We start from the raw sequence: 25334 nt of genomic DNA, 5'->3' as shown, positions 1-25334 counted from the left end.
GGAATACCTTTAAACCCCACTGCACACGCTCAGTACAGCGAGGGAACTTAAAAGGTACAAGTAGCATCGTCAGGTGGTGATAAATGTTTGTTTTGCATTAATTTGGTTAAATAAAAGCCAAACATTGCAATTTAAAACTGAGGCCTATGTAGCAATCAATCTCTCATGATGATGTTTTAAATTTATATCAAGCCTTACTTAAACACCGATTAGGCATAACATTATGACCACCTTCCTAATAATGTGTTGGCCCCCCTTTTGCTGCCAAAACAGCCCTGCAACTGTGATGCTCTGTGTATTCTGACACCTTTCTATCAGAACCAGCAGTAACTTCTTCAGGAATTTGAGCTACAGTAGCTCGTCTGTTGAATCGGTCCACACTGGCCAGCCTTCGCTCCCCACGTGCATCAATGAGCCTTGGCCGCCCATGACCCTGTCGTTGGTTTACCACTGTTCCTTCCTTGGACCACATTTGATAGATACTGACCACTGCAGACCGGGAACACCCCACAAGAGCTGCAGTTTTGGAGATGCTCTGACCCAGTCGTCTAGCCATCACAATTTGGCCCTGGTCAAACTCACTCAAATCCTCACACTCGCCCATTTTTCCTGCTTCTAACATCAACTTTGAGGATAAAGTGTTCACCTGCTGCCTAATATATCCCCCCCACTAACAGGTGCCGCGATGAAGAGATAATTGTTATTTACTTTACCTGTCAGTGGTCATAATGTTATGCCTAGTCGGTGTATTCCCTCTCCCAGATGCTGACCATTTGTATGTATTTTTATAATTTTCTAAGAATATTTAATCTCCCAGGAGTGTAAGGTAAATTGGTGTCATATTAGGAATTAATAAAACATTAAATCATTATTTCAGCTATTTGTGGGTCTTTGTAGGTTATCTCCGGCTCTTCGGGTTGGCTGCAGTGTTGTTGTTTGCTGGTTGTTTTTTCATAACTGTCCTATCCACAGTGTGTTCCTCTATGTTTCCCTCTTCCTCTGATTTGTCCCGGCTCACCCCTGTGCTCCTGGATGTGTTGGTATTTTCTGCTACATGTTGTATTACGTTTACATTGGTTAACACTGGTTTCTCAGTCTGATTTGCTATATGAAGCCCAGCTGGATCTGGAGGTTTGTAACGGTACTGGTAGCCGTAAGGACGCAGGTGATAGGTGTAGTACTCTAGCGTGTACATCAGCTCAGCGTCAACGTAATGGAAGGACACAGCTAGATCAGAGCAGCACTGTGGACCCTGTGAAAGCACATCACTTTAAATGATGCTGAGACAAAAAATGACACAATCACAGCAATCACATTACTGCAGGACATTAAAATTTGTCATTTTATCTTCTTGAATGCAAAAGAAGTAAAAATAATTTTAGATTTTATTTTAATTTTATTAATCGCTTTATCCTGGCAGGGTCATGTTGGGTCCAGTGCCTTTGGAAAACACTGGCACAAAGCAGGAGTGAATACTCTGGACTGGACATCAATCCATCACAGGGCTTTGGCCACCCCTCAAGCCCTGCCCGCCTGCTCGCTCTCCACCAACCCACCCGCCACAATAGTCAATCATGTCTGTGCAGATGCCCAACCAAAAGATAGCACAGAGGTCCAACCAATAAAGACAGTTTAGATTTAGGCCAAAAGTTTGTGGACACCTTTACATTATGTTGCTCAGCTTGCTGTGCAATTCAGAAACACCTTCTCCATTAACTCCATTTCTTATTCTCCAAAGTTCAAATGTCTTGACCAGAATGACCAAAAATACTTAAATAAAAAAGCATAAGGTAAGGCATTTAAACACAACACTGTACCTACTGTCAGATTAAATATATTTTATGCTTTTAACTTTGTGATTACAGTCTGGGGACTGTGCTGTACAACAGTGACCATATAGACAAGGTTTAATTTGGTGTAATTTGGTGTAATCTTTCTGTTTAACATTACTGTTCATAATGGGCACAAATTCCCACATCTTGTCGAAAGCCTTTCCAGAATAGTCAAGACTGTTTAAACCACAACTCTTTATTTATGCCAAAGGTTTTTTAAATGGGAGCTACAACAAGCTCATAGTCAGCATGGACATACATCTGATAAAAGATGAAAATAAAAACTCACCTCAACAATAGGATAGTAGCAGTAAATCCAGTACCAGAAGCTTTTTGAGAACTTGCCGGTGAGATGATGTTCAGGGACGAATGGATGAAAAGTCTCACGGTGCAGAGTGTCTCTCGAGTCTCCTGCTAGCACACCCATCTTCTCCAGACACTGACCCATCGCAAGGTCCTCTACTGAGCTGGTATGAGTGCACACTTTGGTATTGAAGCCTTGCACAAACCTCCTGAGTGCTTCTTTGCTAAGCACGTAGCCAGCCCCTCCACTCATATAGCCCTGCTTGGTGTAGGGTTTAAATCGCTTGCCGAAGTAAACAGGCTCTTCAGAGGAGTAGTTCGACAGGATCCAGCGCAGGTTGTCCACCACCACGTAGGTGTCGTCGTCTGCCTTGAGAAACCAGTCTGCATCATCTGCGTGGTTCTTCAGGGCGTAGTGGAAGGCCCGGATGGTTTTCCAGTAAAGCTGATTGCGCCCCTCCTCCGTTCCCAGGCCCACGGTCGGAAAACTGTGGTCCTCTTCTGAGCTCATGAACAGCACCGTGTTGCAGTGACGAGTCCAGGTTGCTTTAACATGCCGTGCCTTCGACATCAAGTTGCTTGGGCCCGTCATGATCCAGCACAGGATACGCACCTTTTTATAGAGCTCATCTGCAACACGACTGTGCTCTCCTGTTAAAAATGCCAAATAAAATTAAAATGGTCATTTCATTGCTGGACAATGAATGGCTCTTAATTACATTCCTGACAGTGAAAATTGCTAAATGGCAGTGTGTAGTATTATAGCATTTTTCTACTATGTAGAAGTGAATAAAATCGACTTTTAGATCCTCATTCATCTCTTTAAAGGATAAAGTGGATGTGAATATATACACCAATCAGCCATAACATTAAAACCACCTCCTTGTTGCTACACTCACTGTCCATTTTATCAGCTCCACTTACCATATAGAAGCACTTTGTAGCTCTACAATTACTGACTGTAGTCCATCTGTTTCTCTACATACTGTTTTAACCTGCTTTTACCCTGTTCAGGACCCCCACAGGACCACCAAAGAGTAGGTATTATTTGTGTGGTGGATCATTCTCAGCACTGCAGTAACACTGACATGGTGGTGGTGTGTTAGTGTGTGTTGTGCTGGTATGAGTGGATCAGACACAGCAGCGCTGCTGGAGTTTTTAAATACTGTGTCCACTCACTGTCCACTCTATTAGACACTCCTACCTAGCTGGTCCACCTTGAAGATGTAAAGTCAGAGAGAATTGTTGCTGCTGTTTGAATTGGTCGTCTTCTAGATGTTCATCAGTGGTCACAGGATGCTGCTCACGGGGCGCTGTTGGCTGGATATTTTTGGTTGGTGGACTATTCTCAGTCCAGCAGTGACAGTATAATATATGACAATATATTTATATTATATTATAATTGTCATCTGCTGACAGTTCTTAATGACAACAATTCTGAAATGTGTCAATTAGGTCTAAAAGTAACCTATAGCTTTTAGTAAAAGTACAACTGTAACCCAATACAATGCAAGCAGCTGAGGGTTACAAGACAACAATTGTGGCAACTGGTGGGTGGTGGGGCTTGAACCAACATCCTTCTGACTACTAGTGTAGTATTAATTCACCACTGCCCTGGTATTTTTGCATGGGTTTTTCTAATCAGTCTTAATGTGTCAATTAAATTAAATTAAAGTTGTAATAGTTTGTAGCAGAGGTAGTTCCCTCCTATGTATTTGAACAAGGGTGCAAAAACTTTTGCATACAGCTGTATCTATCTGTTTGCAGTAGCTTATTTATACACGATTTATTTGTATAAAATATTTACGTTCTCCTCTGTTGTTACATATCGACTCCACTAGAGAGAAGCATTGATTCACCTGTGTGATGAGGGTGATTCAGGTTCCAGCTGAGGTTGTTGGTGATCTTGTCGTTGTGTTGGGCATCGTTCCACCGTCTGAAGGTCTGCTCAAACCACACCTGCCTCAGGAAAAAATAGAGAGTGCAGCAGCCTACCAGAAACCCCAGGGAGAAAGCAGACCTGGAGCTCACTGCTTTCATAGCAACACAGGTTTGCAGTCAATGCTGGAAAAGAAAGAAAAAGATTGATCTCAATGTATTCATTTATTAATTCATATTTATTTATTTATTGGGATTTTAATATCATGTTTTACACTCTTGGTTACATTCATGACAAGGCAGGTAATCACTGGTTATACAAGATTCATCATTTCACAAGTTTAATGTCAAACACAGTCATGGACAATTTTGTATCTCCAATTCACCTCACTTGCACGTCTTTGGACTGTGGGAGGAAACCGGAGCTCCTGGAGGAAACCCACACAGACACGGGGAGAACATGCAAACTATACACAGAAAGGTCCCAGACCGCCCCAGGGGAATCAAACCCAAGACCTTCTTGCTGTGAGGCAACAGTGCTACCCACTGAGCCACCGAGCCACTGTGCCACCCCATTGCAACAGAATAATAGCAGACAAGGACATCAGATATAAGGAGCACATCGGATATTAAGAAAAATCATGCCTGTAACGCCTCCTTAAATGTTTAACAGAAAAACTGTGCTTATTATTGTTCAACTGTTTTAGTTATTAGAGTGGCACAGTGCTGCAGCTATTTACGTGGTTGGGGATGTGGGTTTATTAATTCCATCTGCTCACAGTTTTGCATGTTTACAGAATGTTTCTTCACATTTATAGCATTATTCTGATTACTAGTCCAGTATCAAGTTACCACGGGCCTAATATTTTCCCTGGCATTAGGGTGGCACGGTGGCTCAGTGGGTAGCACTGTCGCCTCACAGTAAGAAGGTCCAGGGTTCGATCCCCAGGTGGGGCGGTCCGGGTCCTTTCTGTGTGGAGTTTGCATATTCTCCCCGTGTCCACGTGGGTTTCCTCCAGGTGCTCCGGTTTCCTCCCACAGTCTAAAGACATGCAAGTGAGGTGAATTGGAGATACAAAATTGTCCATGACTGTGTTTGATATAACCTTGTGAACTGATGAATGTTGTGTAATGAGTAACTACCGTTCCTGTCATGAATGTAACCAAAGTGTAAAACATGATGTTAAAATCCTGATAAACAAACAAACCCTGGCATGCTGTGACACAAGCTCTTACTCACTGAGACGTGGATTTCACAATACATCCTTTACAAGAGTCCTGGATTATCTGCTACCACAAAAATGTGGATTTTTTTTCTTGTTATGCAAAAATGTTGTTGTACAAGCATTTTCTTTTGCAATATTAAGGCTGCATACAGCTTCACACCCAAACTCTTATTGTATCTCATTCAGCCAAAACCAAAACAAAAAAAACAAGTACAGTGGTACCTTGAAACTCAACATCTTAGAAACTCAACGCCCTTCGTCGAGAAATTTGTATTGCTGCTTTGTGCAGCGCTTGGCTTATGCGGTGTGGTAAAACATCATGCGAACATGAGACGAATCTGCATTTGTGTGGAATAACAGTCAAATCCAGTCTGAAAGCTCCACATGTATCTGTGTTCAGCTGTTTCTCCTGTTTCACTTGTGTTACAGCTCTGAGGTTTTAAGAAAATGTAAAAATCAGCTTTTCCGAGAGTCTAAAACACATTATTAAAAAAATAAAAGAACAACATAAAAACAATAAACCTCTCTTAATTATTACTGCTTATAAGTTCTCTCCACTAATTAAGAAGCATAAGAAAACAATAAAGAAGTGAAGCTAAAGTGCAGATTTTATTGTTTTTGATTGGTTTTAACTGTTTTTTATTGTACTTCAGTTATATTCGTTTATTAGGATTTTAACGTCATGTTTTACACATTTGGTTACATTCATGACAGGAACGGTAGTTACTCATTATTAAACACAGTCATGGACAATTTTGTATCTCCAAATCACCTCACTTGCACGTCTTTGGACTGTGGGAGGAAACCGGAGCACCTGGAGGAAACCCACGCGGACACGGGGAGAACATGCAAACTCCACACAGAAAGGACCCGGATGACCCCACCTGGGAATCGAACCCAGGACCTTCTTGCTGTGAGGCGACTGTGCTACCCACTTTATGTTTATATTATTCTTGTGTTATGTTTAGTGTATAAGTGTCAAAAACAACCCCATTTTTTTACATTAACCTAAAATATATGCAGTTCCACGGGACCATGGAACACATTAACAGGTTTCCCAAACATCCTTATGGGAAAAAATACCTTAAAACTCAACGCCACTCCCAGAACCAATTGACGTCGAGTTTCAAGGTATCAGTGTAGTTGCAGAAAACACTGACATCCTAACATTGAGAATAATTATATACTTGTCAGTCTTTCCAGGATCAGTTTTAACTAAAATACACATTATTAAGATTTAGGGTTGTGGGTATCAGTAAATCTGACAAACACAGTTGTAAAACAGGAACCTTATATAGAAATAAAAAGGTAGTAAGATGTTTGATGTTACAAACCCTACAGGCTGTGGATGCTGTGGATCAGGTCTCTGTTACATGCTGCAGATATTATTTGACTCCAGACTGTTTGGATGACGTGCAGCAGGAGGTTTTGAATCATTTGAAGATGAATCGTTTTGCCCACGTTACACTTTCGCAAACGTACAAACCCGATTCCGGTACCGGATCCTTCAGGAGAGCTGGTTTGTTTCTGAAGCGTCTGTGGTCACAAAGGCCTCCATTGTGTATTTACACCAGCATCAGCCCCTCTAATCCCTGCACCGCTACACCATCTGATTGGATAACAGGCAGTGACGTCACAGTGAGAACCTCCTGCTTACGGGTGCTGAGAGGACCACATGGGTTAAAATCATCTCAAACCATCAGCATGAGCAGCAGTGCTCTCGTTTTCTTGTAAGATTCCCTTCCTGTAGATATTTAAGCCACAGCAATTAATTAAATACAGTAGACACTTGACTCTTCTTAAGTCAAAGTGTTCTTAAAGCTATTTTTCCCATAAGAAATAATGTAAGTAGAATTAATCCGTGCCAGACCTCCCAAACCACCCCCTTACCTAATCTTTCTAATGTCTTAAATGGTCTTTTTTGTTATAAATAGAACTATATTTTCACTTAATCTTAAATGATAGAATATACAGTACTGTAATAAACAATAATAAACAACAATACACAGAAGTACTGTACATAAAAAACACATCACATTTCAGTACAGTGCGTGTGCTGTACCATACACCATAATACATTTCCTTCTTTTTATATAAAATGTATCTACCAGAAACAACAATAACTCTCATATTTCTCTATTATTTCCTTCTTTATTTTAATAGTGTTGTATTTTGTAGTTGTAATAACACGAAAGAAAGAGTACTTTACTGAGCCGAGTTCCTTCTTCTCTCTCACTCACGGTCCCCGCTGTCTGATACACAGTGACAGCTACTGGCAGGAGTAATTATACAACAACAAATGTAATAGATTTGTTCATTTTCTCACCACTGCACTTTCTCTGCACATTCTTTGGGGCCATTTTAATATTGAATTTTACTAAATATAAAGAAAAAATGAAAAAACACCGTCCGTTGTCCGAATGTTCACTCACTATATATATATATATATATATATATATATATATATATATATATATATATATAGATATACAGGGGTTGGACAATGAAACTGAAACACCTGGTTTTAGACCACAATAATTTATTAGTATGGTGTAGGGCCTCCTTTTGCGGCCAATACAGCGTCAATTCGTCTTGGAAATGACATATACAAGTCCTGCACAGTGGTCAGAGGGATTTTAAGCCATTCTTCTTGCAGGATAGTGGCCAGGTCACTACGTGATGCTGGTGGAGGAAAACGTTTCCTGACTCGCTTCTCCAAAACACCCCAAAGTGGCTCAATAATATTTAGATCTGGTGACTGTGCAGGCCATGGGAGATGTTCAACTTCACTTTCATGTTCATCAAACCAATCTTTCACCAGTCTTGCTGTGTGTATTGGTGCATTTTCATCCTGATACACGGCACCGCCTTCAGGATACAATGTTTGAACCATTGGATGCACATGGTCCTCCAGAATGGTTCGGTAGTCCTTGGCAGTGACGCATCTAGCACAAGTATTGGGCCAAGGGAATGCCATGATATGGCAGCCCAAACCATCACTGATCCACCCCCATGCTTCACTCTGGGCATGCAACAGTCTGGGTGGTACGCTTCTTTGGGGCTTCTCCACACCGTAACTCTCCCGGATGTGGGGAAAACAGTAAAGGTGGACTCATCAGAGAACAATACATGTTTCACATTGTCCACAGCCCAAGATTTGCGCTCCTTGCACCATCGAAACCGACGTTTGGCATTGGCACGAGTGACCAAAGGTTTGGCTATAGCAGCCCGGCCGTGTATATCGACCCTGTGGAGCTCCCGACGGACAGTTCTGGTGGAAACAGGAGAGTCGAGGTGCACATTTAATTCTGCCGTGATTTGGGCAGCCGTGGTTTTATGTTTTTTGGATACAATCCGGGTTAGCACCCGAACATCCCTTTCAGACAGCTTCCTCTTGCGTCCACAGTTAATCCTGTCGGATGTGGTTTGTCCTTCTTGGTGGTATGCTGACATTACCCTGGATACCGTGGCTCTTGATACATCACAAAGACTTGCTGTCTTGGTCACAGATGCGCCAGCAAGACGTGCACCAACAATTTGTCCTCTTTTGAACTCTGGTATGTCACCCATAATGTTGTGTGCATTGCAATATTTTGAGCAAAACTGTGCTCTTACCCTGCTAATTGAACCTTCACACTCTGCTCTTACTGGTGCAATGTGCAATTAATGAAGATTGGCCACCAGACTGGTCCAATTTAGCCATGAAACCTCCCACACTAAAATGACAGGTGTTTCAGTTTCATTGTCCAACCCCTGTATATATAGATATATAGAGATAGATAGATAGATAGATAGATAGATAGATAGATAGATAGATAGATAGATAGATAGATAGATATATATAGAGAGAGAGGGAGTGAGAGAGAGACGCTCTGAGTCAACTTGTTCGTGACGTCACGTGTTTCGCGAATTTTAGTTCGTAATCCGAAATTTGTTCGTTAAGTTGAAAAAGATTGTTCGTAACCCAAAATGTTCGTATGGTAAACGGTTCGTAACTCAAGGGTCTACTGGTATTGGGGTTTGGGGCAGCAGGAATCCCTACCACCTGGGGTTCCTGCCATTCTAGAAAATTCCTTTCATATCAACCACTGACTGGAACACTGACAGATCCTTACATTATGCAAAGCTTTTAAGTGGAATATTGGGGGTGGGGGGGGGGGGGTATTGTGATTACAGCCTTGGTAGATACATCAAGTATAATGTAGTACATAATATCCAAACCTCCAAGTCCCAAAATTATAAAATTAATCTTTTTTGTTCGTCTTCTTTGAAGTAAATGTTGACCTTTTTATTTGTATTTAACGTGACACACTGTTTCCAACCATTCATCTAAAAAAAAAAGGATTTTAATAGATTTTTAAAACAGAATTAATAACAGGGCTGGTCCCTCTCAAGAGAATGGCATGCTGCTACCTCTGGGGTTAAGCTGGTGGTTGTCAAAAGAGATGCTGGGGTTGCTACCTTTTAAGACACACTGGGAAAATAGCAAGGTGAAAACACAGTTTAGGCACAAAGCAGCACTGTTTTATTTAACAAAACAGTGAGTCAAATAAATCAGTCAAACCTGCTTCATTTCAAAAGCCAGTGAATGCAAAATACATACTGGACCATTTTAGTTACAAAAACAAAGAAGTCAGTGAGCTTCAAATATTCATGCAAATTAATATTAAAATATTATAGTCATGCACTTTGAGCCCAGCTTCCAAAGAAGTATTTTATTCTGTGATGTACATGTGTACTAAATTCACCACCACCATGATAAATGTTGTTATTGTTATTTTCCCTTAATCTTAAATGATAGAATATACAGTACTTTAATAATCAATAATAAACAACAATACACAGTAGTTCTGTACTGTACATAAACACACATCACATTTCAGTCCTTTTTTTTTTATAAAATGTATCTACCAGAAACAACAATAACTCTCATATTTCTCTATTATTTCCTTCTTTATTTTAATAGTGCAGTATTTTGTAGGTGTAATACCACGAAAGAAAGAATACTTTACTGAGCCGAATTCCTTCTTCTCTCTCACTCACGGTCCCCGCTGTCTGATACACAGTGACAGCTACTGGCAGGAGTAATTATACAACAACAAATGTAATAGATTTGTTCATTTTCTCACCACTGCGCTTCCACTGCACATTCTTTGGGGCCATTTTAATATTGAATTTTACAAAATATAAAGAAAAAATGAAAAAACACTGTCCGCTGTCCGAATGTTCGCTCACTGTATATATATATAATATATATATATATTTATATAGAGAGAGAGAGAGAGAGAGAGAGAGTCGCTCGAAGTCAACTTGTTCGTGACGTCACGTGTTTCGCGAATTTTAGTTCCAAAATTTGTTTGTACGATAAGTTGAAAAAGATAGTTTGTAACCCAAAATGTTTGTATGGTAAACGGTTCGTAACTCAAGGGTCTACTGTATTGGGGTTTGGGGGAGCAGGAATCCCTACCACCTGGGGTTCCTGCCATTCTAGAAAATTCCTGTCATATCAACCACTGACTGGAACACTGACAGATCCTTACATTATGCAAAGCTTTTAAGTGGAATATTGGGGGGGGGGGGGGGGGGGGGGGGTCTATTGTGATTACAGCCTTGGTAGATACATCAAGTATAATGTAGTACATAATATCCAAACCTCCAAGTCCCAAAATTATAAAATTAATCTTTTTTGTTCGTCTTCTTTGAAGTAAATGTTGACCTTTTTATTTGTATTTAACGTGACGCACTGTTTCCAACCATTCATCTGAAAAAAAAGGATTTTAATCGATTTTTAAAACAGAATTAATAACAGGGCTGGTCCCTCTCAAGAGAATGGCATGCTGCTACCTCTGGGGTTAAGCTGGTGGTTGTCAAAAGAGATGCTGGGGTTGCTACCTTTTAAGACACACTGGGAAAATAGCAAGGTGAAAACACAGTTTAGGCACAAAGCAGCACTGTTTTATTTAACAAAACAGTGAGTCAAATAAATCAGTCAAACCTGCTTCATTTCAAAAGCCAGTGAATGCAAAATACATACTGGACCATTTTAGTTACAAAAACAAAGAAGTCAGTGAGCTTCAAATATTCGTGCAAATTAATATTAAAATATTATAGTCATGCACTTTGAGCCCAGCATCCAAAGAAGTATTTTATTCTATGATGTACATGTGTACTAAATTCACCACCACCATGATAAATGTTGATTTATCATGTATATCTGTATGGATATGTTAATGATATTGGATGTATATATACTACTTTCATGTGAAGAACTGTAAAGTTGTCTATTTAGCATGCTTATCATGAAGATGCCTTTATACATCTGTACAGAGAACTTAACTGTATTGTTGCTAAACTACAGTACATAAAAGACGACAAAGACCAAAAGTGTTTTGTTAAAATTGTATTTAATTAATAAAAAAAAAAATCAAGAGCAAGAAGTGCCTTTAACCACCTCTTTTCTTAATATTCAGGAAACACCTGTTACATGCCCCCCCGTGCCATCGTCTTGCTTACGTTTCAAATACTTTAATACATTTGAAATGGGCCTTGGAAAAAGTAAGATTAAATATACAATTTGATCAATACTTATATGCTAAATATTGTATTAAGGCTTTTATTGCCTGTAGCGCTTATTTTCTGCTGTTAATCAAACTAGCCTGTGATTCATGCAGCAACACCTACCAGAGCCAGTCGGTAAAGCAAAGGCTTTTTGTTTCACAGCTTTCATTTGTTGCAATGTCTGTCACAACACTAAGCTGACTTGTTTTCACCATGAAAAGTCACCACGAAAAACAATCTGACCCATTGTGGCCGGCCGAAATGATTTACAATGATTTTGTTGTCTGCTCTTGCCAGACAGAACAGTTTTGTGTGGCAAAGTATTGTATGCTGTTATGTGTAAGATCCTCCCACTAAGTGTCTTTTAGGAGGTTTAAAACATGTGTGGATTGGCACTGATTTTTAATGTTATGTCTTGTATGCTCAGCCTCACTTTCAGTGATAGACATTATGGTGGTACAGTGTTTTTCCTGGCTTTAGTAATATTATCTTTACAATAAAATAAATACAACTCTAAACAGAAAAAGTATAGTCACAAGCATGGCTGGATTACTGACCGGGCCAGTGGGGCCAGCGCCCAGGGGCCCTTGAGGTCAGGGGGCCCCGGGGGGGGGCCCTAGCCCAAAACATTTTGCGATGCCTATCAACATTTATGATACAATATATTTTTATTTCCGAGGGCCCTCCATTTTAAGGATCCTCTGACTATTAGGGACTTTGACCCCAGGGCCTCTTGGGGGCCCTAGCCATGCTTTTGGGGGCCCTAGCCATGCTTTTGGGAGCCCTAGCCATGCTTTTGGGCCCTAGCCATGCTTTTGGGCCCCTTATGAAAATGGATGAGGCGTTGTGGCACTGCTCTGACTTCGACTTCTGGCAACTCTTTGCCCAGGGGCCCAGACTATCCTTAATCCGTCCTTGGTCACAAGCAGAGGGTCAGTGTCAGGAATATTGGGTATGCCACCAAAATAACCAACATTAATAGAGAAGTAAAAGAACATCTCCATCACAAGGACTGTGGATTAAAAGCTTCTCAAAACTTTTGTAACAAAGATCAGTGGACGAAGACAAAACTTGGTAGTGCACAATACCTGGACCCCTGAGCAATGAAAAATATTATATGAATTAGTAAGTTAACTAAACAATATACATCAAAGTATGTACCCTTCTATTTATGATGGGTAAATATTAGGAAAAGCATTTTTTTGGTTCCAGCCAGACTGAGCCTTTGTAAACAAAGGAGGAACCCATAAAAGAACTCAGCTGTGGAGTATCCAGGTTGTTTTTTTGTTGCTACAGGTTGTTTGTTGTTGTAACCCTTGGGTTATTTTTTTGTGCTTTGTACTCTTTGTACTCTTGGAACTCATTAACCTTGGTACTCATTAGCCTGAATGGTAAATTATTCATCAACATTTTGTGAACAGAATGCATGTGTTTTATTATGAGTTAAACAGAATTCCGACCACATAGGTCAGGTCAGAGGGATTACTCAATAGCTAAATTATTGTTGACCGAGACATTCTGTGGAATGCTGTGGCTGGTTTGGTCACAGCGATGAGCAGCATGCCATGACTGTTCTTGAAAACGTCAACTCCGTTCTCCACTTACTGATTCATTAGTATTCGTTATGAATAGATAGAAATAAATCTATCTTAACCAACAGAGAAACCTGCTTTGCATGATTTATGCAGTCAGCTTGTAGTAGCCTCAGCTGTAGCCATTAGAAGGAAGAAATATTTTGTTTTCAAATTTGCCATTTCAGGTAAAGAAACATATTTTTGGTGGTTAAAGGTTATTTTTTTTATTTCGTTTGGTTAATTAGCTTGTCATTTGTGTTTTAATTGTGGGCCAATTTGCTGCAATAACAAAAAGTTTAGACCTCTTCCTCAATGCTTCTTAAAACTTTTTGATGCTTCTTGACACATCTCAACACTTCTCATATACACCGATCAGCCATAACATTAAAACCACCTCCTTGTTTCTACACTTACTGTCCTGAGAATAGTCCACCAACCAAAAGTATCCAGCCAACAGCGCCCCATGGGCAGCGTCCTGTGACCACTGATGAAGGTCAAGAAGATGACCGACTCAAACAGCAGCAGTGGATGAGCGATCATCTTTGACTTTACATCTACAAGGTGGACCAACTAGGTAGGAGTGTCTAATAGAGTGGACAGTGAGTGGACAACATGGTATTTAAAAACTCCAGCAGTGCTCATGCCAGTCACTGCAGTGCTGAGAATGATCCACCACCCAAATAATACCTGCCCTGTGGTGGTCCTGTGGGGGTCCTGACCATTGAAGAACACAGTCAGTAATTGTAGAACTATATATATATATATATATATATGGAGCTTAGTATACACTACATACTCACATTCACTCGCCCATTTACTTATGTACACTTGCAATTTAAAGAAGCTAATTTATCTTCTGCACTTGGGAAAGTTGGAGACACACCTAGACTAAAACCCCACAGTACCACCCATTGCTAAATACTGTTTATATAGAAATTTTCAGTTTGTACCACATAAGAACTAAAGAGATTAAATGAAAAGACTTAAAGAGATTACATTTGTATATGAGTTATAAGGTTCACGCCTTACTCACTCAATGACTCACTGAATCAAATCCCATCATACACTATATAGCCAAAAGGATTTGGACCCCTGACCATGGTTCCACAGTTAACATCTTTCTGCTGTCCACATGTATCCATGCATAGCCATAAGGCCATCTCTGAGGTATGTGAACTCGGGTTCAGTCCTCGTATCTGGTGTCTGTGCAGAGTTTCTTTTGAGAATTCATTTTCTTATAATGTCTAAGTGGGTTTTCTTCTACCTTTAAAAACATGCAGAAGGTGGATTACGTATATGACACTGCCCAACTGTAGACTGGCATCCTTTTCAGGTCTTCTGCTCAGTGATTCCAGTTGCACCTGACCAAAAATAATTAAATAAATAAATGAATATTGTGATCTACTGAATACTGATCTACTGACTGACTTTCATCAATGTATTTATTGATCTTATATTAACCTATAAACATATTATTTCTTAAGATGCTTTGGGTAAAACGTCACTGATTTTGTAAATAAGCCGAAAACATCCTAGCTACTGGGAGGCACACTTGTCAGTGCACTCTCAGTGCCTGTCCCAAGCCTGGGGAAGGGTGCCCGGTGTAAAGACCAGATCCACTCTATCAACCCCAACATACTGAAGCAGATGCATACTTTTTTCAGATGCATTTTAAATAGTCATGTATTAAAATCACTGTAGTTTAATTGTTTAAAAAATTTTTCATCATGTTCTGTAAATACGGCCACCTTTTTTGTAATAGTAAGAACAATAAACTATCAACCAGTGCACCCTACAACTGAATAACCGAGTCATTTACCATCGGTAAAATAAAACTCAAAGAATCGACTCAAGTAGTTCATCTAAAGAGCCGACTCATTCACAAGCGACACACCTTCAGCTTAGTGAGGACTAATCATTTACAGCTGCAACCGTCCTTAAACGGAGTAACACTTCTGCATACATGCGGGTAAGAGCAGATTTCTGTTCTCTTATTATTATTTTATATTATTAATTTATAGATTCAGCATGTATTTTACCCTGTTTTTTATTAGACGCAAAAATAGTACATTAAAACTTTACATTAAATAGCTCATGTAACCTACAGGGGAAGTTAACCACAGTTAGGGCCAGTTTTCCGTACATCTGCATTTATTTCACATTTTCTTTGTAACTACACACCAGTCTAACATTACAGTAGCTACATTAATATTCTCAGTTTCTGCTCAATGTTTTACAAGCATTTTAAATATTTACTTGTTTGATTTTAAATGTTCAATTTAAGAAATAAAAGTTAACCCGCACAGCACCCGGTATTCTTAAGTCTAGACCAGCATTTTGTTATCAGACCAGTTAGGTGCTGCTGTTTTCACTGCACATTTAATATTTACTCACAACATATAGGGCAGTGGTAGCCCAGTGGTTAAGGTTACTGGACTAGTAATCAGAAGGTTGCCAGACCAGTGCTGCTGTTTTCACTGTTCAGTCATAATTGTAAGTCGCTTTGGCTTAACAAAAGTAAGGTCACTGTATAGTGTAATGTGTGCCAAGTGTTCCTTCAAATCATCTTACTACATATTATATTGTTGGTATATAAAGACACAAGATATTGTTAGGATCTTTTTGTCGAATGAAGACCAAGAACCTCAAAATTAGCCACTAAAATATAATTATTTATTTAGAAAAGATGGAAGGAGTCTCTGAGCTCTGCAGTTGAGCGCTCGCCTGCAAGTTTCTCTCTGCCTGTGTTATGCTGCCAGCCAAGGAGGAACTCCCTCGCCTCAGTGCTGAGTTTCCTTTTTATAGCAGAGAGCCCCAACTTAAAATCTTCGTCTCTTTAGGTTCTGCAGAACCAGTTCAAACTAGTTTACTCTAACCAAGGTTTAGCTCTGCATACACTTCCTACTCTGCATGCTTTGTTTAGATTGTTGTTTAACACCCAGGCCGACTTCTGACCACCATAACCCCCTACTTGACCCTGATCAGCTTTTTATCTTGTTTGTGCAGTTCCATCTTCTGCTTTCTTATGCTAATGTCTTCGAACATCATGCACACAGTATGGCCTGCAGATATTAGGTGCGTTATTAAGAACACACAGCAACGGTTGAAATCTGTCCCAGAATGCTAACAGGATTTTAAAATTCTAACAGTCCCCCCCTTTGGGAACCCCAAGTTCCCAACACAATAACAGACAAAGTTCAGAGAGAAACTCCATGCGAACACACTCACTCAGTACATCTCTGAGAACCTGTAAGTACATGGTCACAAGGACTAGAACGGATAAATAACTAACCTTAAGGCTAAGTGAGTGAGCATAAGCTAAAAATAAAATAACAAAAGAAAAATCACATGGATATTTGCCACAATTTCCATGGGAAGGTAACGCCCAGAAGTCAAAAATGTAATCAGGTCAGATAATAAAAAGAATAGCAAATCAACACCAGATGAGTAATATGTGTAATTGTAATGTAATACCACTAGTTACCTGGGTAAAGGTCAGGACACTCATTCAGTAAGATAAAATTCAAATATTAAAATACATGGACAACATAGTTGAGTGAAAGCATGTGATGCTTATCTTTGACCCCACAGACAGAGTCCTGGTCAGAGACTTGTTTCAGCGTGTCACCCATCACCTGTCCTCACACGGCCTATGGCGTGGTCACTCTGGACGTCAGGCTTAATGGTGCTGGTGACGTGTCATGATTGGACGTTCCCTATAGTCTCGGCGCACAGCTGCGCCTGCCTTAGGTTGTCTCTGCAACGAGATCTTACCCGTCTTTGGCTAACAGCTCTATTCGCCCCAGCCACACACTGGCCGTCACATGTTTCAAGGGAACCTTGGACACACATTTTCATGTGACCGCTGTCAGCTCCTTCCCAGACCCTCTGCTGCTATCCAATTCCCTGTTTTACCCCACGTTCCTGATTTGAAAAGTGTCCTGGACCCTTCCCGTGTAAGTAGTTCGACGCTAACGTGATCATAAATGTTAAATGCACATATAAACAACAATCTCTTAATACTAGTAAGCATTGGTATCAGGTTATAGGTGTGTGTATGTATGGTTCTATGTGTTCTGCTATTAACTTTACTTTAATGATACATCTGTCTATCAAGTGTGATGTGCATGTAATGTGTATATCACTAGTTAAACTAAAATAATAATAATACGCAAAATGGTTTAGATGATTACAAATTGCAGCAAAAGAAGGTTAAAAGCAAAAACACACAATTGATCGTTTCATGAACATTTTTAGGATCAGATCCACTCATTTTTATCTGCAAACATTGGCGACTCGTTGCTGCCGTCTCGCAACAGCAGTTGGGTAGCTTTTGCATCGGCATGATCAGCTGATCCTTTTTGAACAACTCCGTCTATCAGCCGAACGGTCAGTGACCTAATACAGGGCACACACCATCATCCACATACAACAAGCAAAGCAAGTGCACAGCATAAAGAAGTCAACAAACTCAAAAATAAGGCCTTATACTGGCCAAACATTTTGGTCATCCATGTGTTGAATGGATTTTTAACCCCACTGTTTTCAGCCAATTCGTTACTTAGTGAGGTAAGGCCTTCTAATGCCTTGGTTATTGTTCCATCAGGAGCAGTGTTATTTATTTAGAATGAAAGAGCAACACTGCTCCCCAAACATTCTGCAAACCCCTCCTTTTTCTGCCAATAAGAAATCAAGAGCTATTCTGTTTTGCCAAGCCATTAGACTAGTTTTATCAAGTTGCTCATGTATGCCTCTTACAGCATCTCTGGTGTAATTTACGAATCGCTGTTAATTATAATAAATATAGTTTATCCAGTCCACATTTTTGTTAATTGTAGACCACCAGAAAAACAAACTATCAAAGTCGGCCGCAATTTGGTCTCTTGTCTTAAACTCATCAGGGACCCCCCTTGGATTAATTCAAATAGGTTTATTGCGCAATATTTATTGCAATAGGACACATCTCATCTACAGTCAACCTGCAGTCCATCAGAGAATGAGCAATGTGACCAAGAAAAGTCACAATACTTATACCCACTTCAGGGTGTTGGCCGAAGCCTTAGTCGTTACCTTATATGGTGATTTCTAGAACATTCTATCTCTAGGCAGATTTCAAAGCTAACTCAAATTGTTATTCATAAGAAGTTGAAACAGAAGAAACTCTTTACATTGTCAAAGACAGGAACTACTGTCTAGTTTCAAAAACGGAACTTGTCTCATTAGGAGAGCTAGTCTCCAAAAATAACAGAACTTACAGACATACAAAATAATTAACTTTTTTTTTTTTTTTTTTTTAATAGAATTTCAGATGGGTTCAATTTTGCTTTGGTCCTGACCCGTGTTTTCATATAGAACAGAACTAAAGGAACCGCTTTTACCCATCCAAGACCTGTTTCCTCACAACATTTCGGCAATTTGTTTTTCAGGGTACCATTTTCACGCTCAACTACACCTCCACTGGAGGGATGGTATGCACAGTGTTGTTTTAGATCAAATCCCATATACTCTGACAGGGATTAAAGTGCTTTGTTCATTAATGGTGTTCCATTGTCGGACCCTATTCGTTCAGGAATACCCCACTTTTTATTTTACTCATTAAGGCCTTAGCTACGGCTCCTGCGTCTTGTTTTTGGGTAGTCCATGACCTACATCATTTTTGGCGCATATGATGCATTGTTCACAAAAATTTTTCAAAAATTGTAAACCCTATTGTGAACCAATGTGATGTTATGAAGGATTAAGTCACCCTCCCCCCTTTTGACACATGGTCTTTGCCATGGGTCAACCTAGCAAAGTGTGTGAAGGAAGGCAAATTTGTTTTTTGTTGGGCCCATACCAAATGCTGTCAGAAACATAGCATCCCGCTAACTTCCAAGTTTCATGGTCCTTGTCAGAAGAAGATAACTGAATGGTAGACAAACTCATTGTCTGTGGTAATAAGAGTAGGATCATATTTGAGCAGATTAGCTTGTCTGTGCCTGGCTGCTCTTTCAATGTCAGTGTGTATCTGGTGTTAGTGTGCAAAATCAGGAAGTGAAACTACACTGGACAACTTTACAGCTACGTCTTTGGTCCTGTTGCCTGTAGAAATTAGGCCAAATAAAAATAATGTGTGCAGCACATTTAATAACAGAAACTCATTTTGGTACCAGAACAGTATCCATTAGCTCAGAAATAAGGCCATGGTGGTTAATTGGCTTCCCATTAGACGTCAGAAAACCTATATGTTTCCAAAGATTACCAAAATCATGTAGTACACCGACTGTCAGTGTAAATGTTAACTAATTTACCTTTCGTCAGTTTATACGCCTCAGTCAGAGCAATTAGCTCAACCGCTTTGGCCGAAAGTTGATTTGTCAATAAATAGAATTTCATGGTTCAGTGTGAATCTACCACTGCATAACCCACCATATTACGGCCTGTGTCTGAACACCTGGAGGCTGATCCATCCACGAACAACTCCAAATCTGGATTCGAAATAGGTTTGCCTATGGACCAAACTTGGTTAACATCAGCACAGCAATCATTCGAGCCCCCAGTCCCACACAGCTTCTGCTTCTGTATGAAGATTAATCAACAAACAGCTACATATCTGGATTTTGTAGTTTCCTGTAAATCTGGTCTAGGAAAGCAAACTTCATTAACAACATTAAAACAATCATTTGTTTCACCTTCATTTTCTGTGGAAAGAATGTTATTAGGATTAAATACATTATATATTTTCATTTTGATGTTAGGCATTTTAAGTAATACATTGATGAACCTCAGCCATCTGGCTGCCGTCATGTTATCAGTTTTTTTTCTTTTTTCAGCAATCGAGAAACATAGTTTTGTACCAACAAGGTGAAATTTCTGTTAACTTACATAAGTCTATTGAATCATTTACCACCTTTTTTATTCAGCTGGTCGCAGCTCTCAAACAAATTGGAGACCTGCTTCTTTAAGGTCTAATTTAGCTAGAAAATTATTTATTGGTCTTAGTTTACCTCCATGACCCTGGAGTAATACTGACGTCATACATCCCCCTTTTTTATTCACTGTCTGAGTGAATGGTCTGTTTGGATCCAGGATTCGCAGTGTTGGTGTTATCTGCAGAGCTCTTTTCAATGTTTCAAAGGCCTTGTCCGCTTCGATGTTTCAACTAAGTGCACTGTGGGCCTGTAGGCCCTTCCCATCAGCAATGTCGCTTAAGGGAGCCTCGAGGACTTCATACGTAGGGATGAAAGTTCTGCAATAAAATCACATACTTGAGAAAAAATTAGTTGTCTATTTTGTGATTGGCAAGGGTATTTTTCGAATAGCTTCTATTCTGCCATTTTCTAATCTTTTACCTTCGACACAGATCAATTAACTTAAAATTTAACTAAGTGTTATACAAATTGTAATTTTGAAAGGCTGTTTTTATCTTTGCTAGGACACATAGTAGTGTCACTGTGTCATTCTCACAATGCTTCGTCATTGAAGCTGCCAACAGACAATAATTCACTATTGACCTTTTGGACACAACCAATCATGTCCTTTTTACACATTTGTACACAACTCAACTGTCCTCTCCTCATGAGAGATATAGATCAACCTAATACAGAAATCAGACATTTCGCTTATTCTCAATCATCAAAGTATCCACCATGTCTGTTCAACCATCACTTGACAACAGTTCCAACACTCAACAACCCAAAACACTCCAGTGATCATTACAACCTATATACATTGGCCCGTTTGGGACGCAGCCCTTTTGTGAATCAGCTGTGGTAGCTACCCTTTACACACAACAGCTAGGCACTTCATTAACACACATATTTTCTTCTTAAATTAACTCCTTTATATTGTCATTACCTTAAACTCCTTTCCAATTAATTTACTCCTTGGACTACTACAACTCTTAATGATATGCATTTAATTGTCTCTACTACCTTAACTATTTGCTATCTGCTCCTCATCCTTCAAACCTCCTCTCCAATTTATGTGGTGTCAATAACTCTTCACACACACTTAACTAAAAACCAAACCACCACCAGAAAACATATAGATTTATGGCATAGTACACTCGCACTACATATAACTTTACAATTTATTGTTTTACTTATCCTAAGTCTTCACAAAGGTGGGCTTATAGGTCTCCTTACCATTTGATTTCCTTATTTCTTAGGCCAAAAAACTCCCCTTTCTAAAATAACTAGCCAACTGTCTCGCACCCGCACCCTGCTCTCCACTCACAGAGGGAGATCAGAGGAAAACCGGACTATATTACTATATGAATTCAGTAAATTCTTATAACACAAAAAGTAATTCAACAAGATTTACATACTTTTATCCCTCAACCCCGCATCTATAACAAATGTTGTTCACATTTAAACACTACGCCATAATTTCACACTATACTTCATCAATGAAAAACATCTAGTTTATTTTGCTCTAATAATATCTCACCATTCTTAAATATATCACTGTCTCATTCTGGGAGTTGATAATTTTAACTGCAAAACGTCCTCTTATTTATGAGGCTCATGGATTATTTAACTATGTAATCTCCCAAAGAAAGCTCATTTATTAATATAATTAAATAACATTAACTGTCCTCTTGAAGAATCTTATTGACATTACTTATTACTTACTAAAATCTTCTTCAAGGACTCATTTACATGTAATAACAAACACATCATTTTTAACCAAAACACCTATTGACCACCACTGCAATTTATAACAATAATCACACCCCAACGATTAAGACTGACAACACACAAATACACCTTTTGTGTTTTATTCTTATGTAAAAAGCTGGGCTATTCTTATGGGAGATAGCTCTCTCTCCCTTTCTCACCCCAGCACAGACGGAGCAGAGCGCACCTAACACACACACATGGAAAACTTCCCTACGCACACACATACAAAGGCCCCCTCTTTTTCACCCCCATTGTCACTTCCCCTTCCTCATACTTCACGCTCTCAACTGAACTAGACAACATACTACGCACGTCTTCATCTTGCTCATCAGTATTTTCAGTAAATATACGAATGTCTCCCTTGTGAGATGGACTTTGCTTTTTTCCTGATACATAGGGTGGAGGTTCTTCATCAAACATCTCAGGAGCAGACGGCGCTGCCAAGCCAGCACTACAGATCACACTTTCACCAGCATTGTTATAAATAATTATTATACATATGTTGCACTAACAGTTTAGCTAAAGCTAATTTATCTTCAGCCTTGACCACTTCAGCTTTGTGTAGCATAGTCTGAAACCTACCCTTATTAACTTTTACTTTAGTTAAGCCAGCCATTTTGGTCTGAAACTCCACTAACTCTTTCCTTTCTAACGGGCCAGGAGCGGGAGAGTCAGGCTTGGGATACATGTCTTAGGTTTCCCATGGTTCAAACAATTTTACTGTTTTTTAACAAAATTTTAGCCCTTTGATTTGTGAAAATGGTAACTTCAAGCCGCCCTAAAACCTTTTCTTTTAATTCTTTGAAGATAATCTTAGACATTCTGAACAGCAATTTACAATTGGTACCACACTAAACTACGCTTTTCGCAAAAATACGCGATAAAAATATAATAAATCACTTCACAAAAACACATCAGCTGTTTAAGCACTCTTGCTCAAAATCTCACATACACACTGCGTCACACACGTACTTCCCACATTCACTCAAAGCACTGTTTCCTCAACAGACAAACAATTCAAAAATGGACAAACAAGTCAAACAATAGACAAACAAACAAAAGGTACCTTTAATTCAGAAGTACATGAATAGAGAATTTACAATCTGGGAATTTAGTACCAATTTAGGGTGTCCTTTCTCAGGACGCGGGAGAACGACTCACAGGTGTTTCCTCTCTAGAGGATTCCGGGGCTCCACTACGTGTGAGTTCTAATCCCTTTTCTGGGACTCCACTACGTGTGAGTTCTAACCCCAACTACCTTGAGAATCCCGGGGCTCCACTACGTGTGAGTTCTAATCCCTTTTTCTGGGACTCCACTACGTGTGAGTTCTAACCCCTTCCCGTCTAACTCCAAAACCTACCACCCGGTAGGTACAGGGTTTCCCTGTGTGCAACGGAAAACTGGGAAAATTCCACAGACACAACCCCGATTTCAAATTGAATTGTCCAGTTCCTAGCGGTGTACTCCAGACACAGCACATCCAAAAATCAAGTCACTCGTCTCGCAGACGTACAAGTCTTGATTATAGTCCAAAAAGAGTCCTTACACAATCAGTACTAGTACCTAGGTGATCTCGTTAACACCCTCCACTGACTTCGTTAACAGCATAAGCAGCACGGACTCTGTGAACACCCCTATGTACTTCTGAATATTCTACAAACACATATAACAACTCAGAGACTCCTTTTTCAAGACTATGAGTAATTTTAGAAATAATTTTAAAACACTTACGGAATCTGTTTGGCCCTCCACACTCACTGCACTAAATAAAAATGCAACTAAATATGGACTACAAATGGTCCTTACCTTTTGGCGCGCGCTGAGTGAGTGTGGGCGGCCTTCCAGACTCCAGGTTATCCCGGCACGGGATCAGTCAATCAGTTCCTCAGCTGGCTTCAAGCAGTCCTCATTCGACCATCCTCCTGCTACCAAATTGTTAGGATCTTTTTGTCGAATGAAGACCAAGAACCTCAAAATTAGCCACTAAAATATAATTATTTATTTAGAAAAGATGGAAGGAGTCTCTGAGCTCTGCAGTTGAGCGCTCGCCTGCAAGTTTCTCTCTGCCTGTGTTATGCTGCCAGCCAAGGAGGAACTCCCTCGCCTCAGTGCTGAGTTTCCTTTTTATAGCAGAGAGCCCCAACTTAAAATCTTCGTCTCTTTAGGTTCTGCAGAACCAGTTCAAACTAGTTTACTCTAACCAAGGTTTAGCTCTGCATACACTTCCTACTCTGCATGCTTTGTTTAGATTGTTGTTTAACACCCAGGCCGACTTCTGACCACCATAACCCCCTACTTGACCCTGATCAGCTTTTTATCTTGTTTGTGCAGTTCCATCTTCTGCTTTCTTATGCTAATGTCTTCGAACATCATGCACACAGTATGGCCTGCAGATATTAGGTGCGTTATTAAGAACACACAGCAACGGTTGAAATCTGTCCCAGAATGCTAACAGGATTTTAAAATTCTAACAATATAAACTTAAATACTACACCATGTTATAACATTATAACATTATAATATTGTAACATTGGCGGGTAGTGGGGCAACACTCACCGGACTGTAACTGGTGAACAGATAGACATTATATAAGTAGCTCTTAATGTAAAGACGTGTGTGAAGTACACCCTTTTCAAGGTTAGGCTGTTTGTTTTAGGAGCTTGACTGATGTGATCTTGAAAACAAGTTCTGTCTGGGTTCTGTGGAGAAATAGCCGTACACTACACTAAAAGGGACCAGGGAGTGCCTCAGATTAGCAAAAAGGGCAGCTATTAAAAGAATAAAGAGTGGAAAGGCAGTTGGCATAGATATAGGGTTTACGAGAGATGGCAGTGGAGTTTTTGACTAGATTGTTTAACAAAATCTTGGATTTATAAGGGCGATGTACAGAGCTGCAGGAGCTACAGAGGCAAAAAGTTGATCAGCCACAGCATGAAGAGTGTTGGAAGCTAGGGTGAGAAAGGAAGTAAAGATTTGTCGGCAGCAATATAGTTTCATTTCAGCAAAGTGCACCACAGATGTGATGTTTGCTTTTAAGGTGGTGAAGCAAAAGTGTAGGGAAGGCCAGAAGAAGCTGCACTGTATGTTTGTGGATCTAGAGAGAACTTGATTGTGTGCCGAGAGAGGAGCTGTGGAAAAATCGGGAGTGGCAGAGAAGTATGTGAGGGATATTTATTAGGACAGTGTGATGGCAGTGAGCTGTGCAGTAAAAATGGCAGATAGGTTTAAAGTGGAAGTGCTACTGTATTAAGGACCAGCTCTGAACCCTTTCCTGTTTGCAGTGGTTATGGACAGGCTGA

At 39.8% G+C, this 25334-nt stretch overlaps 1 protein-coding gene across 1 annotated transcript; it reads right to left on the bottom strand.

The window, feature by feature from the left end:
* Positions 1 to 555: 555 nt before the first annotated feature.
* c1galt1la (core 1 synthase, glycoprotein-N-acetylgalactosamine 3-beta-galactosyltransferase 1, like a) lies at positions 556 to 6745 on the bottom strand. The gene is made up of 4 exons (XM_063015591.1): positions 6574 to 6745; positions 3995 to 4199; positions 2122 to 2786; positions 556 to 1252 (listed from the first exon to the last, which is right to left on the bottom strand). Exons 2-4 carry the CDS (start codon positions 4173 to 4175, stop codon positions 899 to 901), a joined length of 1200 nt encoding a protein of 399 aa, XP_062871661.1. The 5' UTR covers positions 4176 to 4199; positions 6574 to 6745; the 3' UTR covers positions 556 to 898.
* Positions 6746 to 25334: the final 18589 nt, after the last annotated feature.

Source organism: Trichomycterus rosablanca, chromosome 19, assembly GCF_030014385.1.
Source record: "Trichomycterus rosablanca isolate fTriRos1 chromosome 19, fTriRos1.hap1, whole genome shotgun sequence".
Lineage (NCBI taxonomy): Eukaryota > Metazoa > Chordata > Actinopteri > Siluriformes > Trichomycteridae > Trichomycterus > Trichomycterus rosablanca.
This window is presented reverse-complemented; position numbering and strand designations above follow the sequence as displayed.

Coding starts and splice junctions, on each gene's coding strand:
- c1galt1la (XM_063015591.1), bottom strand. CDS start 4,175: ATGAAAGCAGTGAGCTCCAGGTCTGCTTTCTCCCTGGGGTTTCTGGTA. Junction 2,787..3,994: donor GAATCACCCTCATCACACAG/GTGAATCAATGC, acceptor CATTTTTAACAG/GAGAGCACAGTCGTGTTGCA. Junction 1,253..2,121: donor GCTACTATCCTATTGTTGAG/GTGAGTTTTTAT, acceptor GTGCTTTCACAG/GGTCCACAGTGCTGCTCTGA.